At 34.0% G+C, this 17,015-nt stretch overlaps 1 protein-coding gene across 1 annotated transcript in view; it reads right to left on the bottom strand.

Moving 5' to 3' along the window:
- EYS (eyes shut homolog) overlaps positions 1-14,480 on the bottom strand; it is a 900,402-nt gene extending 885,922 nt beyond the window's left edge. The window contains exon 1 of the mRNA XM_061989098.1: positions 14,303-14,480. Within this exon, the coding sequence (XP_061845082.1) occupies positions 14,303-14,480 (178 nt within the window). The remainder of the gene's footprint in view (positions 1-14,302) is intronic.
- Positions 14,481-17,015: the final 2,535 nt, after the last annotated feature.

Genomic DNA, 17,015 nt, shown 5'->3' with positions numbered 1-17,015 from the left:
TCAAAATGACAAAATAAGAAATACAGAAGATTGTTCCAAACATGACCTGTCTTCTTAAATTCAAAAATCAATCAACTAGAATGCTTTGAAAACACTGTAAGAGAAAAAAACCCACAACAGATTGTAAGATGGAGGGATATTGCCATAACCACATTACATGACGAAAGAAATGTCTGGCAAAAATCTTTGAGCACTCTTCAGAAGTGGAGTGTGCAAGATCATTATCAGACCCTGAGAGAAAAACAACAGAATTGTATTAGTATTGGGCATCATCAATAACCGTAACCAAGGAATCATCTGATGCTGCAGAAAAAAAATAAATATTCGATTTTTTTTTAAAAAAGCTCTACTATATGAATCACAGCAAAATCTGTCCTCATTCACTTCTTTACTTCTATTGCATATTCTCTATTTCTTTCTACTGCCTTTTATTTCCTTGATCTCAGTTCAATTATGCTGAGATTTACATTAGTCGAGGATCTGGACCCAAACCCTTTGCAGCTGAGATATGACCAGCATAAGCGAATACCATAAGATATATAAACTTGTCCTGTTTTCACTAAATAGTAAAAGTGCTGCATATTTTAACAGAGCCAGGACTTTGGTCAGAGTTCTTAAAGTTTGCCTTTTCAGCATTATTTCTATGTATAAATATTACTGAAGTATGACATAGCAATACTTGTCAATGACATCTTACAGTGACTGATTAAAATATCAGTCTTTTTTTCTTTACTTTCCTCTAATGTGTAGAAAATTAAAAAAAAAAAAAATCTTTGAATTACATAGACAGTTTGTTGGGAAAATGCTCTCATTTTTTTAAAGTGCTTTTACCATCTATTCTGGAGGTTTCCCTTATAAACCACAAAATATACATCTGCTGCTCAATTAAGCAAGCTTCACTTGTACTCTGAAGGCATCAGTTTTGTTTTACTCTTGAATTCCTAATGGAGTTCAAAATTAAAATTAATGTTTTTGTTTACTTTCTATTATATTCAAAAACCTAATCAATGATGTCAGCGCATTTCAGTAATAAGAGTTTCTTTATTAATGTCTGATAAAGGCAGTAGAGAAAGCATGGAGCTCTTTAGTAAGACTGCCACTGGAGAATTTTTTTACTGTTATCAGCTGTGAACCAACTGAACTGTAATAAATGGTACAATTAGTGGAAATAAAACAGCACACTGACAAGATTGAGATGATATTGAGCAGGACATTTTGTAAACGCATAATCTTTTACCAACAGTTATTAAAATTTGAATTGAAGGGGAAAACAGCAAGAGATCGAAGACATTCCTTGGTCTCTCAATCCCATTTTAGCCTTGTGTCTTCTAAAGCTCTTTATCTCACTGACAGCACAGTATTCTACCTTCCATGAGTGCCCATATACATTCCTCAATGCCCATTGTTGATTCACTCCAGCATTCACAAATGTTGACCACTTATCACTTCAAGCTGTTCTTAAGATATTTCCTGTGTACTTCTCCCCCTTGGATCTGTCATTCCATCATTTAATCTTTATAGCTTTATATGCGGATCATTATGTGTCTTCCATTAACATTGTTTATGCAGCAGCTGTTTTAGATGTTTTGTTCTCATTGTCTTTGCTATTGAGAGCACATCTGCCTTGTACAGTCTGTTGATTTCAGTTTAGTGAGCCTATTTAAGTCAGTTAGGAATCTCTATCTAAACCTCTGTGACTAACATAAGACAAATATTTCCTAGGGGGCATAAACCTTCTCTTTAAAATACAATTTAAAACATAATTTATTGATGACTCACGTTTGGAGAACAGAAAAAAAACCCAAAAATATTCTACACAGCAAAATTAAAGCATGTGCACATAAGACACTGTAAATTAAATTTTACTTCCTTGTTTTATAAGTTAAGCATTTCAAATCTCACCAAACTCAGAAAAAAACCACTAGAAAAGTCAATTTTAACAAGAAAATGTACAGCATGAATGATCATTAGTAGAATTTTATAACCTCTAAATTTACATATGTTCATTTTCCAAGTGCTCTTTTTCCATTGTTAAAATAGAGTTCTCTTAATTTCAGTCACAACTGAAAAACTTCAGTGGAGGTGGAAATGAACATTGTCATTGTGTGAATCTCTCATTCAAGTCCAGATTCCACTCATGTATTTTCCTCATCAAGGTCTCCTGAGGGATGTCAATGCTAAAACTTAGTTCCAAAAGTTGATAGTAATTATTAAATCTTGTCTTGTTTCCCTTGATCATTGCACAGAATATGGTGTAAGTGCTTTCAATAAACAGACCTATTCCATGGAGTAACTTGCAGTGCCTGTGATTTGTGACATGCCTTTCATGGTGACCACATAAGCAGGATTGAACAAAACAGTTCTGATCCTTGCACACTGAATTGTTTATTGTTGTGATTTATTTTTTCTGTTAACTTTCATTCCTGAATTAGGTCTATTTCATTTGATCACAAAGAAAGTAGAAAAATTGTTCTGATCAGAATATAATATCTTGTCAAATCACAGGTAACTGTGATTAGTTGCATAATTATGGTTTAGGTCCTCCAGATTAATATTAGAGTTACTTTTCTGACTGTATAACTACCATTACTTCACAAGGAAAGGGGTGTCAGTAACTTCTTCAGATATTTCATCTGAACTCTGTAACCTCGAGCTCTACTTACTCATTTGTGCAATAAAAAGTGCAACTTTGTAACTCACATCAGAGACACCTGGGGCTCAACACCTTTTCTTACTTTCTGTAGATCAAAATGAGTCAATCTGTATTTTATGATTAAAAAAAGACTGTTTCAGAGGCATATTTACCTTATGAATGATTAAATTCTCAGCCAACTTCATGGATCATGACTGACAAGACTTAGGGTGGATAATGCTGGCAGGTCAGATCCACCTGGACTTAGATGTTTATTTTTCCCTCCCTTCCAAGTCTTGCTGTTAAAGCAGTAACACTAAGAAACAGTCTTGAAAAGATCCCTCTGGTTTTGTACACAAAATGCTGTTCATTTCCATTAGCAATAAGTTTTGTTCTTAAAAAAACATTTTTACCATTTGTACTAAATTTTCAGGAGAGATAATAAACACTTGCTTTTAAATACTAGGATATAATTTAAAAATATGAACAACTTAAAATATTAAATACTACCTAATTTTTTAAAGTTGTTATTGAGGAAAACTGAAAACCCACTTCCCTTTTATGCATAATTTGAAAAGATTTGTGGCTGAGATGATGGACATCTGTTCTAACAGTAAAACGTCAATAAGGATTTTCCTTTTTTTTTTTCGTTTTTTAATAACAGAGCAGTGATCTTGGTTGCATATCTGAAAATTAAATTAGTTTTATCACTCAAAACACTCTGAATTTTCTGTGTAAGTAGATATATTAATAATGTGAATTGCAGACTGCTTAAAATGCTGATATAAATGTGATCAGCTTAATTTTGTATTCCTAATTCTTCTCTTCACACATATATGTGCTTGAATATTTTAGAAAGACGATTTATACAACTTTTACAAAACATGTCACTACTTTAAGCTATTTGAGTGTTTCTTTGAAGCTCATCTTTGCTGGCATATATATTACTTTGATCAGCTTTGTATTCCAATAATAGACTGTTTAGAGATGAAAAAGATACAGTAAAACTTCACAAGGTTGAATTGCTTTCACAAATGTCTGTCAATTTGTTTTTCTTACTCAGATTTAATGTACTGATTTATGTCAGTACTCTTAGAAAACACTTTGATGAGACTACTGTAAGATATTGTGAGAACTATTAAAAAACTAGTTAAATGTTTAGCTCCTGAAGTTAGTTATTGATTGTTAAAGAATCATTATTAAAGTGAAATATCAGTAAAGTTCCTTAGAGATCTGTGCAGAATCCAATTATAGTATTTTCGGTAATCATATAGATGATGAAATGGAGGTCATTAAATTTGCAAACTATATGAACCTGAAGGAGATGAACTTTCATTGTAAGTAAGAATTAGAATTTTAAATGACTTAAAGAAATTGGAGAAATAATCTGAAGAAATATAAGATAGAATTCAACAGAGACAAAAAATATTCATTTTGCACTGAAAAATAGTCATGTGCATAAATACAGGTTCAGGTTAAGACAAGTAGCAGTTTCGTAAAAATTATTGTGGAGAAAAAAATCAAGTACTACAAGTAGTTAATAAATTGAAAGATAACTTTTTAAAACTTGTCTACAAGGTATGGAAAGAGAATCTTCTTCTCTACCTTACATTGCTGAGGTCTGTTCTGTGGAACTGCATGCACATCTAACTTCCTGAAAGAGCTCAGTTCGTGGATCAAAATAAGAATAGTGTAAATTACCAGTTGTATAAAAACAGAGTGCACGAGGTTGGATTTAGAAAGGGACATTTAATTTATAAACTTTAGACTAAGCACAGAAAAGTTAATACTTTCCAAATTCATCAAAAGTTAATGCTAGGGTGAAAGGAAAAATCTGCTTTTTATGTTCATTTGAAGTAGGTTTCAATCAGAGAAAGGGATATTTTGATTACGGTCTAAGAATAGCTTTCTGGTGGTAACACTGGAGTAGTTAAATACACACAGACCTTGTGGATGTGTTTAAGAGGTTAAGTAAACATCTACTGAGAGATTCATAGCTAGAAATAATATTGCCATAGATCCAGAATGTTGGCTAGGTGACAATTAAAGTCTCAGTCATTCTATGTAAGCCATACAGAAACCTACATAGAACAGAAGTTTGCCTAAATGTATTTAAGACAGCCAGGAGGAAGAAGCCTCAAAACTGGCAGATGTACTGATGGCTTGTATGTTATGGCTTACATTTCATTATCAGATTGTTACACTTCTGCAGGTGCAAACTCTCAGTCTTGGTGATTTATATGAATCTTGTTTGAAATGTAACTATGTTTATAGTCTGAATTTTTTCATATTTTCATTATTCTCTTTCTGAAGATGTCTCAAACTAGGAAGTCTGAAAATATAAGAAACATATGATACAAAATAATAGAGAAAATGGTTGTCAAAACTTTATATTCCACATTTATATTAGCTTAGACTAAAAATCTTACTAGCTAATCTATATTCTTTGCAAAGAATATAAAAGCAGAAGTATGGATTACAAGTTTACAAAATAATGATAAATCATATATTTGCAGTTAATTAGATTTAATAAATTAACTATTTAATTTTTAACTGATTTTATTTTACACTGATATGTTTTAAACATTTCTTACCATCATTGATAATGTTGACTTTTTAGGTGACTACAATCAAACTTCTATGTTTCTCAATACAGTAACATTTTTGAAAGAAGGAAGATATGAATTTTTGAAAAATACTCTCACTTCTTGTGAAGACACAATTAAGTCAGTGTTTATCTCTATGCATGTATGTAAAATATCTCAAACGTCATATTTCGTATTTTAAATAGTATTTCAGATGTTTCTGACATCTGAAGAAAAAGGAATTGTAGTGCAGCATGCGCTAAGTTTTAGTTCTTGCAGCAAGCAAGGAGAAATAAAGTGCTTGGTTTGCCTTGATAGCACTGGGTTTCTGTATATGAAAAAACATCAAAACAACCTAAACTTTCTTTGATTGCACTGCTGAATATAACAGACAGTAAATTCAACTCTATTCCTTACATGATTACTACTGCCACTAAAGCCAGCAGGAATCCTGTTGTATATGGAAAGGGCATATTTGGCCCTTAGTAGCTGTGCTTGAAGTATTGTGTGGAAGTGATGCTGAACAAGAATGGAAATGACAGCTGCAAGATGAATTTAAGAATAGATTGGAAGTGACAGTGAGTCTGACTATAAATACAATCTTTTTTTATAAAAATAGAATCCTAGGATGCATCAAGAGTGTGGCCAGCAGGTCAAGGGAAGTTCTTCTCACCCTCTACTCTGCCCTAGTGAGGCCTCATCTGGAGTCCTGTGTCCAATTCTGGGCTCCTCAGGTCAAGAGGGACAGAGAACTTCTGGAGAGAGTCCAGCACAGGGCCACCAAGATGATCAGGGGACTGGAACATCTTTCATATGAGGAAAGGCTGCGGGAACTGGAGCTGTTTAGTCTTGAAAAAAAGAGACTGAGGGGAGAACTTATTAATATTTAAAAATATCGAAATGATGGGTGTCAAGGGGTTGGGGCATCCATTTTTTCTATTGTGGCTAGCAACAGGACAAGGGGTAATGGGATGAAGCTGAAACACAAAAAGTTCCACTTAAACATAAGAAAAAACTATTTCACTGTGAGGGTGACAGTGGAACAGGCTGCCCAGAGGGGTTGCAGAATCTCCTTCCTTGAAAGTCTTCAAGACCTGCCTGGACATGCTGCTATGTGACCTGATCTAGGTGACTCTGCTTCTGCAGAAGAGTTGGACTAGATGATCTCTGAAGGTCTCTTTCAACCCCTACCATTCTATGATTCTATGAAATGAGCTAAAAGTAACATACAAAGTACTGTCTTCTTGTCACTAACAATGATTTTTATAAATACAGAATAAGCAACGAATATTATAGGTCAAATTTGACCATGGAGAGTAAAAATTGAATTATTTCCTCAAGTTAAATATCATACGCAATTTATGGTACTGATAAAAAAAACCCCACAAAACAACTGACCTTAATAGCGACGTTTTGGCTGTAAGACTCTCAAGAAGCAATATTCACTAGTATTATCCTTTTTTTCTTGCTGGTTGTGAACAGATTCTCGATTTCATTTTGGAGGAAGAAAAAGGAAATACTTAAGATGTATACATGAGTAATGACAGATAATCAGAATTTAAGTAGGTTTGTATGGTGTCATTCACATCATTCTGTCTAGAAGTAGAATTTTTTTTAACATTTGGTTTTCCTGAAAATGCCAGAAGAGAAAACCTTTTTATTTCATAATTCAGGTTTCTATGAGCTTAAATTAGTACAACTGAACTTCAAATAGTGAATAAATAATTTTAGTCCTGTTTAAATCTACTGTATTGATACTCAGACTAATTTACTGCTTTTGTTTTGTTTTATTTTGTTTTATTTTGGTTTGGTTTGGCTTGATTTGGTTTGTGGAAAGATAGTGTGGCAATATTGTAAAAAGCATTCCCTCTTTGGAAACTAGACATACATAAAGTAGCCCAAGATACCTGAAAGTAGCCCAAGATACTTGACATTGTTGAGTATTTAAACCCATCATATCACTTTCCGTGAATTTTGCAACTAAACAAAGTTAATTGTTGCAAAGAGAAATACTGATATAAATTTGGATGTGAATAAAAGTCTCAGACCTACATCTCACAGCTCTGAAGAGTACTATTAAATTAAAATTTCTTTGGGCCTTTTGAATGCTGGTTGTAAATCTTAAAAAGACATTACCTACATCATGGATAACTACAGAAGCCTTTGGGAAGGATGATGTTTCAGAGACAACAACTAGTGGGATTTTCTTGAACTCTGAAAGTGTAAAGTCTTTCTTGGAGGTCATCACTATTCAAAGTGCAGGATGGATAAAAGCAGTAATCTGGCAAAGTGATATCTGATTTCCTTGTAGGGGAGAGCAGAACATAAAAATGATCCATATATAGAAAGATTTTACATTGTTCCTCGAAGTTGAAGTCTTTAATTTCCTTTCTAAGACTGACTATAATGCTAACACTCTATAAATATGCTTGTATATATATATATATAAAATTCAAACTGCTTTTACACGTTTTTAGCATATCCTCTCATTTTCTTCTAATTAGAGTAAATAACTGAGAAAAAGACTCGCATTTGTGTCATACAGACCTGATATTGACATGTGAAAAATAGTGCTTGTTAACATCCATTAACAATGCATGCAAAAGGATACAAAAAACTGAACAAACCCAAAACTCTAGAACAATGAAAATAACCTAACAGAAAGCTAGATAATGAGTTCTCAAAGTGTTTTCAGGAAGTATTCTCGGTAGAGAAATAATTTCCTACATTCATTTTTAACACTAAGTCTTTCTGTTTTTAATAAAAACTGAAGACTTCTTGTAACTCTTATTGCTTCAGCTCTTTCCTAAAATACTGTAATGTGTGCTTTTTAATAAAAGACCTTAGGAATAATATCCCACAAAACAAATTTAATAAAGCTCTAGGGTATGATCTGAAATTCTTCCTCAAGTCTGCAAATAAATGCAAGTTGTTTCTGTAAAATACTAAAAAAACACACATGGAGTCACTCTGGATTTAAATGGCTGCAGCTGAGAACAGTATTTTACTTTGAAAGTTATAATTCTATTTGCACAATGGAGACCACTATAAGTATTTATTAGCTAGTAAATGCTAATTGTGTTTTATAATACCCCAGAAAGTTTATCTTTGTTTTATTGGCACAGGTTCTTCAAATTAATAAATATAACTTTTTAAACTAATAAGTAATTATAGGAAAAAAAAATTACTTTCCTTATCCCTTGGCATTCCTGTTTGTAAAATAAAGATAATAATATCTGGTAAATTTAACAAACTAATACTGTGACTATGAATGTTTTTTAAGGATATGTGAATAATGTAAAAAGGACCTTTAGTAAAATAAAAATATTTTCTACACAGTGTAATATTTGAATTAAGTACAATAGATAAGTAGTAATGTCATGCTGAAAAATGTAGTTAAAAAACAATATTAAGAGTTTGCCTCATTGTGTAAAAAGCTTAAAAATATTAAATTTAAGATTATTCCTTCTTACCATACGATTAAAATATGTTATTTATTCTTTTGTTCTGTAACATTGTCATATTTGGTTAATTATTGGTAGTTATTATACGTAAGAAAAAAGACATACATTTTTGGGGAAAATAACAACAAAAAAATATTTTTTAAAAATTAAACTGACTTCAAAACCAAAATTAAATGAAACCTATATGAAAGCATCTGTAGGTGATTTATTTCAAGAGAATTTAAAGAGTTGATTTTTAAAATGTCTATCTCAGTGCAATTTTTAACACAGGTGTTTATAGTGGAAAGTAAATGAAACAAACAAACAAATAAATAAATAGATAGTAAAGTCTAATTTGGCCCTATGACAGATATCCAACTTACACTGTCAGAACAGGGGATAGGGCAACACTTGTTTCTGTAGTGTCTGGTGATAGGACAAGGGGAAATGGACAAAAGCTGGAACACAAAAAGTTCCACTTAAACTTAATGAAAAACCTCTTTACTGTAAGGGTGAGGGAACCCTGACACAGGCTGCCCAAGGAGTTTGTGGACTCTCCTTCTCTGGAGGTCTTCAAAACCCACCTGGATGTGTTCCTGTGTAGACCTGATCTAGGTGATCTGCTTGAGCAGGGGCGTTGGACTAGATGATGTTTAGAGGTCCCTTCCAATTTTTACCATTCTGTGATTCTGTAACAGCAGAACCTTAATATAAATCTCTATGATTTCTGCTCACTCAAGTTTTCCTTTATTTTAGATATCAAGAATCAAGGTTTCCTTTATTTTAAGTATCTAGAATAAATTTTAAGATGTAGTTTGTCTGACTTGTTTCAGAAATCCGCTTAGGGTGAGATGAACCATATCCCAAAATTACTTCTCTATTAATCCAATCTATATGCTTAAATTTTGAAAGATATTTCCAGACATGGGAGTGTGAAACTGAGATTAGTGGTGTTATGAACATTTACGCTATAGCAAGGATTGGTTGCCTCATCCTTGGCTCAGAAAAGCATGTTTTCCAGGTGCTGAACCTAAAGATGTTTTTTGGTTTTTGTTTTTGTTTTTTTTTACAGACATAATCCTAAAATTGTGTCTAACAGGGGATAGAATTAAATGTTCCTAACCTTAAGAAACATAGAAGAGTGAGATATCACTTTAATTACTTTTGACAGGTGCAGTGAATGTACTAACTTTTTTAGTAAAACTTTCTGTTGCAACTGCTATTGTAGTTACTTGACATTCTGCCATTATCTTAGTTGTTTACAGTAAAAACTGGAAAAAAAAAGAGAGTTTTGAAAATTCTAGAGAGCTGAATTGCAACTGTTAGAAAGTACTGAAAAAATGAGAACATAATCGCACTATCACTTTGGAAACAAGCACAATTTAAAGGTGTTATGATATCACAATATTTAAGCAGCAGAAGTTTTTGAATACTTACAGTACAATATATTTTAAGCAAAGTCAGCCAAGTTGCCATGAACCATCTCCAAGACTACTCTAACACAAAATTATTTGACATTTCACTGATTGATTAGGAGTGCTTGGAGGGGTTCCCTCTTGGTTTTACTCTGGGAGTGGTAAGCTCCAGGTAAGCAGCGTTTATTTGTATTTGTCAAAGTAATGTCTTCAGTTATACTTGCCTCATTGTTAAGAGATATATTTATCTGTAAATTCCTGATAAAGTACTCTTATTTTTTAACTTTGATAAAAAGCTAAATATAAGTTCATACTCTGTATTTCAGTAAAGGAAGTTAGTGGCATTACATAGCAAGACATGAAATGATTTGTAGAGTGCTTAGCCTTGTCTAGTAGCTCTATTTCATCAATGCTCTGTTAATAGCATTTTTTGTGATAGCACATCACATCCCTAAAAAAATATGTTTAAATAGAGCTTAAATAATGTATGGAATGATTGTTATTGCAAAATAAACATCAACAGTCTAGCTAGTTGCAGTTGTTAAGTATTTTCTTCTCTGATATTGCACACCTGAAGAAAAAGAAAAACTAATCTCAAAAAATCCTAGTAGAGCAATTTCAACAGTAGGGATTAAATCTGAATTTGTAATGGAACTGTAACAGATTCAAGTTACAAATAACTGTAATTCTCATAGGAATGTAAAGTAAAAACTATTGAAATATGATGTTAGTCTTCCTCTTTCCGATGTTTTTGTTCTCATTATCATTTTTAGTAATGCTTCATTACCTTGAACAAGCACTTGTAAACCTATCAAAAGAAAATTCATGATAACTGTAGTTGTTTTTCCCTCCTCTTCTATTTTTATGAACATATAAGGTTTAGCAAAGAAGTCAGTAGTACAAATTGTAGTACTAGTACATAACATAGATTTTCTTTGGTGAAGTAGTAAACTTTGTTGCATCTGAGGGGGAATCTCATTAATATTTACAAATATCTAAATAGTGGATGTGAGGAGTTTGGGGCATCCTTTTTTTCTATTGTATCCAGTGACAGGACAAAGGGTAATGGGATGAAGCTGGAACAAAAGGTTTCATTTAAACATAAGAAAAAACTATTTCACTGTTCAGATGAGGAAGCATTGGCACAAGCTGTGCAGGGAGGGTCTTCAAGACCTGCTTGGCCGCCTTTCCATGTGACTTGATCTAGGTGGACCTGCTTTAGCAGGGGATTGGACTAGATGATGTCTAAAGATCCCTTTCAGCCCCTACCATTCTGTTATTCTATGATACCTCATCAGTCTCCTTGTCTGCATGCTTAACAGTCCCAGGTCCTTCAGCCTTTCCTCTTAAGGAAAATGTTCCAGTACCCTGATAATCTTGGTCACTCTGCACTGAACTCTTTCCAGAAGTTCTCTGTCCCTCTTGAGCTGGGAAGCCCAGAACTGGACACAGTACTCCATAGTAAGCCTCACCAGGGCAGAGTAGAGGGATAGAAGAACCTCCCTCGACCTGGTGGCCACATTCTTCTTGGTGCATCCTAGGATGCCATTGGCCTTCTTGGTCACGAGGGTACTCAAATATGTTAATCACAGAGGCTTTACGTCCATTGCTTATAAACTCTGCCTTGGGTAACAGAGGGTCATATTTAGTGGTGACTGACATTTGCCCTATAAAATATAGGGGAAGCTACTGACAGTTTTCCACAGAAAGCACCACTGTAGCCCTCCTGCCACTGAAAACTTGTTATGCAAATCCAGTATGCTATACTAAGTTAAAAGGCCTTATCCTAGCAAGTGGAGCAAGAAGTTTGTTAAACAAGTGAGGTGAAATGGAAGAGCAGGTCAGACATCTCAAAAATATATCTGAACTAGTTGAATTTTGGTCAGTTAGAACTGAGCTTATGCATTTTGTGTCTCAGTTACAACTGCAGTATAGGTTAAATCTAATGATTTAATGATTTCACACACTGAAATGAGCAAGTCTAAAAAAAGTAAGGATAAATGACAGACAATTGTTTTATACTATGAGATGGGTTCAGAGTCATGGGCAATGGTAGCTGTGTGAGTCTTTCTAGCAAACTATTTCCTTTGAAATACAGTCATAATTTCAGAATAACTATGCTTGATAATTACATCAAAGTAAGATTTAAAGTGTATAATTTGCATATTAATTCATAATAGGTTGTTATTAAGTCTACTTGAAAGAAGTACATCCATGTGAATCTTGTACTGGTCCATTGCAAAAATTAGCTATGATCATTAAAGACAAGACAATCAAGGAGAATTCCACAGAAGATGTATCTGGAATATGTAGGAATAGTCACAGTTTTCTATTACAATCTTTCTGTCTCAGTAGTAATAATTTCAGTCTCGCAAATGATTGAAATGAAGAATGAAATGTTGATTCTGATTTGTTTGCACATTAATTTAATAATTTAGTAAAGCTGTATGTTTACACTGTTGAAAGGGTAGTTGCTTAGAGATTATTTTTACACTGTAAACCTAAACGTTTGCATACATCTTTTCATGTATAGTTCTGATGTGGGCTAGAGTCCTAAGTATAATGAAGAATATTACTAGCTTCTGTCAAATTGTCATCTATAAAAAAAGCATGTTTGTCACAATGTACATAATAACATTTTCATAGCATTTAACTCCTACAATGTTATCAATGGAAACTTGAGGAACTCCACAAGAAACATGCGTTTCTTTGCTTGTTTTACTTTCAGTATGGTAAAGGTTGCATTGATATATTTTGAAGGCAGGTATTTTTTGTCATGCAATTCTATCAGTTCTGGTTTGGACATTTGTTTCTGAGACCTGAAATCTTGGTGAAGTTCTAAAAGAGCTAGATAAACTAATTGAATGTCTGTAAGGATGGAATTTAAAAGCAGTAGTACAGGATTTATAATGGAAAGTAGACACTGTGTCCAGGTAATAAATATCTTTAAGTAATTGAAGATTGAGAATGATATGAATGAAAAGCAAGTTTATGAAACACTGTCGAATTTAAAAATATTAATTTTTATCAATTACAATGCTAGATGCAGATATTTGAAGGGTTTTTTTAACTAAACACAAAATGACAATGAAATTTCCATGGAAGATCAGTTTCTACAATACTTAAAAACCCGTTTAAGTTAGATATTTTTTCTGTAGAGGAGCACAAAAACATCTGCATATCTGTCCTGCATCATGACTGAAAAAGAGAAGGGATAAAAGAGGAATAGTACAGAAATAAATATTTTTTTCAAATTAAAAGTAGGAAAAGATAGTTAAAGGATAGTAAAAAGATTAACACCACTTATAGAGCATGAGCTTTTGTCACTGAAAAAAATACATAAGGTCTATATCTTGTTTTGCATGATAAATGTTTTATTGACTATGTAAAAACACACTGAATATAAAAATATATTAAAATATGCTGACATTTTTTAAAATTGTCTGAGATAGTAAGAAAGAGGAACAGGAATGAGAATAATAATAGGAAAGAAGAGAGAAATAATGCAGACAGAAGAAAAAAATACAGTAATTGTGAAATGACGCAGAAAAGAAACAAATAGTACTGAAAACAGAAAGTTGAAGTCTAATTATTCTGAGCTATACCTTTAATTGTATCTTATTTTTTTGATAGCTATGAATACAGGTAGTCTGGAATAGATCTGGAAGTGCTTGTGATTTTATTAAACCAAAATATTTACTTATTGCATCATCTATCTCATTTACCTCATGTTCAGAGCGATTACTGAAGGCACAAATCTAATAACCAATCAACAGTGAGAAAAGAATACTTAGAAGAAAAACTGGAGCTATTATTTTAATTATATCATACACCTGCAGTCTGTAAGTAGATGAGGTTATTTCTGAAGACATAGATTTAGGTTCATACTTAGACAAGCTGTTGTGATTTAAGCCCAGTCGGGTGGAAATTCCACACAGCTGCTCAGTCACCCTCCACATCCTGCAGTGGGATGAAGAGAAAAGATAACCAAGGCCCTTGTGCATCAAGATAAGGACAGGAAGGTCTTGCTCACTAGTTACAGTTTCAGACAATAGAGACTTGAGTACACTTATGGAAGAGAAAAAAAATAAATTTAAACTGCCATCAATCAAAACCAGAACAAACAGGGGAAAAAAAAACCCCTGAAGAGTATGATGAAGAAAATGTGCAAACAGCTCTTTAAGAACACTTTCCTCCCAGATCTTCCATCTTCCCAGACTCACCTACCTGCTCCTGATATCTCTACCTCATTCCCCTCAGTGGCGCACAGACATGGAGAATAGGGTTTGTGGTCAGTCCCTCCAGTGGTGGTCTCTGCCTCTTCTTCCTCCTCCTCAGGCAAAGAAGACTGCTCATATTCTTCCTCTTCCCACAGGATACTGTCCTTAAGGAGCCTCTCCAGCATGAGTCCATCACAAGGGCTGCAGCTCTTCACAAAATCCAGGCATATCCTGTTCCAACATCACTTCCCCACACAGTCACAGCCCCTCCGGTCACAGCCACCCCCTCTGCCATAGGGTCCTCCATGAACTGCTGGCACGTATCAGCTCTGTCGTTATGCTCCATAGATTGCAGGGGGACAGCTACTGTCTCACTGTGGGATGCACAGGAGTCTTTGCTCCAGCACACCTCCCTCCTCCTCTCTTCTTTCACTAGCATTAAAGACTGCATGATTACTTCTCTCTCATCCCACTCCTTTACACTTCTTTCTCCCACTGCAGATTTGCCCATCTTAAATGGTGGTGGCAGAGGTGTGTGATTGGCCTAGCCTCTGTCAAAGTGGTTCTGATTTACAGCCAGAGGAAGTTTTGAGCAACATTCGAGCAAAAGTCACCATTACTTCCCCTTTTACCAAAATCATGGTTCCACATTAACACGAAAACACAAGACTTTGGTCCTTGGAGCATCTTTGATCTCCTAATTAATATTTTTACTCTTAAGGTCATTTGGTTTAAAAGTTGAGGGATGTAATTTCAGCAGGACATAAAAACTTAGCAGGTGAGTGCTCAACAGCTACAGAAATATACATATTTTGTTAAACAAACGTCTAAACAAAGTCAAAACATCAGAAAAAACAATACTTGAATGAGCCAAGAAACACATTGGGACAAGCTGTGACTGAACTTAGTAATGAAAAAAACCCCAAAAGAATTTATATGCACCAATAAATTTCCTAAACAGTGTTTCACGGATAACACCAGTCAGATACAGTGTATTGTATAAATTGAAATCTCTCAGGAGAGAAAAAGGAATTTGCACCATTATCTCTGGAGGGGTCTGGGCCTTCTAGGAATGTATTGCTTAGAAAGAGAAATAGTGTTTAAAGAAAATATTGTTTGTTATTCTTTACCTAAGAATACTCACAAGTGGAAGCAAATCTTTGGAACAGAATGGTCAGTCCCTATTCAGATGATGTCTTTTGCAACATGATCATTGCAACATCAGCTGGTCCAAAACTGATTCTTTGCACCTTTTTTTTTACTGAATACCCACATCCATATGCCCTGTGGTCTCAGCGGGGTACTTGGAATATACATGATCCATTATTTTCAAACTACATGGAAAACATCGATCTGTAAAGAAGTCTGACCTATGTGACCATTCTTGTGTCTGCAAGCAATGTTTTCTATTGAGTATTTCCATGTGCATTACCTATACACAATTTGGTCAAATCTGCAGCAGAAACTGAGTCTCTAAACAAAACAGTTTCTCCACCCAAGATGTTACTCATCATATCTAAGCATATATATTGTGCCTATTGTTGTAATTCTGGTATCGCTAGCTCTGAGGCTAATGGGAATAACATATCAGAGATAATGCATGTTTATGTACTCTTCTCATGATAGTGTACATTTTAGAGAACAGAATGAGAATATGAAAAAGTAGATACATAATTTCTTTGGTGAGAGTTCCAGACACTGAATTTTGGGGATAACTAAGCAGTTTGGAGTACTACAATTTCAGTGAGTTCTAGAAGGAATGAAATCAGTTTTTTTCTCTGGAAAAACTTTTAATAAATTTTTTTTCTATACTTACGTGTTGACATAATTGACAGCGTGGTAGAAGTTAGAAATCCTAGTACTGAGCATTATACCCTCACAAAAAAGTAATAACTCTCATGTTTAAAGATAACACCTTGCTTTTTAATTTCTATTAAGAAGATAGAAATCTAAAAGCAATAGTAAACATAATCTTAGTGCTTGTATGTTTCCCTACTAGTCTCTCTCTTTCAAGTCACCATCATTCTCCATTACTCCAGCCCATCCTCTGCTTTCTCCTAATACATTCCATCCCATTACATTTGTCATTGTGTTCTTAGGTTTTCTGTGCTACTGAGAGAAGCACAGAATGAGAGAGAGAAGGCTTTACATTTTATGTTTGGTGAGAGGTAAGAAAGAAAGTGAATGTGAGGGGAGAGTACTTTGTTTTCTTCAAGACTACAGACGGCTCTCAGAGGTCTTGTATACAAACTTTGTCTGCCTGTGCCAAAGTCAAAGCATGGGACTCGGGGAGGAAAAGTTTGCCTGAAGGTACTTTATCAGAAGAGATGCCAAGTGACCTAAGAAGAAAATGTTTCTGTAAGAGGTATTCCACAAAAAAAAAAAAAAAGGACAAGAAAGAGACTCCGGCATTTCTAGTGTATGGGACAGTGTATAAACAGCCTTAAAAGAAAAAACCTACTCCTGTCTCTATGTTCTTAAACATAAAGTTTCACTTCATTATGTTTTTTGGTTTTTTTTAACTTCCTCCTCTCACCTAATTTTGTCTTTTTCATTGTGCATTTAAACGTAAGTATAAACAGAAGTTCTCTTAGATGATAGATATAGTTCTGCAGGAAAACATGTTCTTAATTATTTCTGATGTAGTTTTATGAAGGAGTGGAGATTCCATACTTGGTACTCCACATCAAGAGGGAATGGAGTTTGCTGAAATAGATTCC

The sequence above is a fragment of the Colius striatus genome, chromosome 2 (genome assembly GCF_028858725.1).
Source record: "Colius striatus isolate bColStr4 chromosome 2, bColStr4.1.hap1, whole genome shotgun sequence".
Classification (NCBI taxonomy): Eukaryota; Metazoa; Chordata; class Aves; order Coliiformes; family Coliidae; genus Colius; species Colius striatus.
The sequence above is the reverse complement of the archived record's forward strand: the minus strand, read 5'-3'. Positions and strand labels throughout refer to the sequence as shown.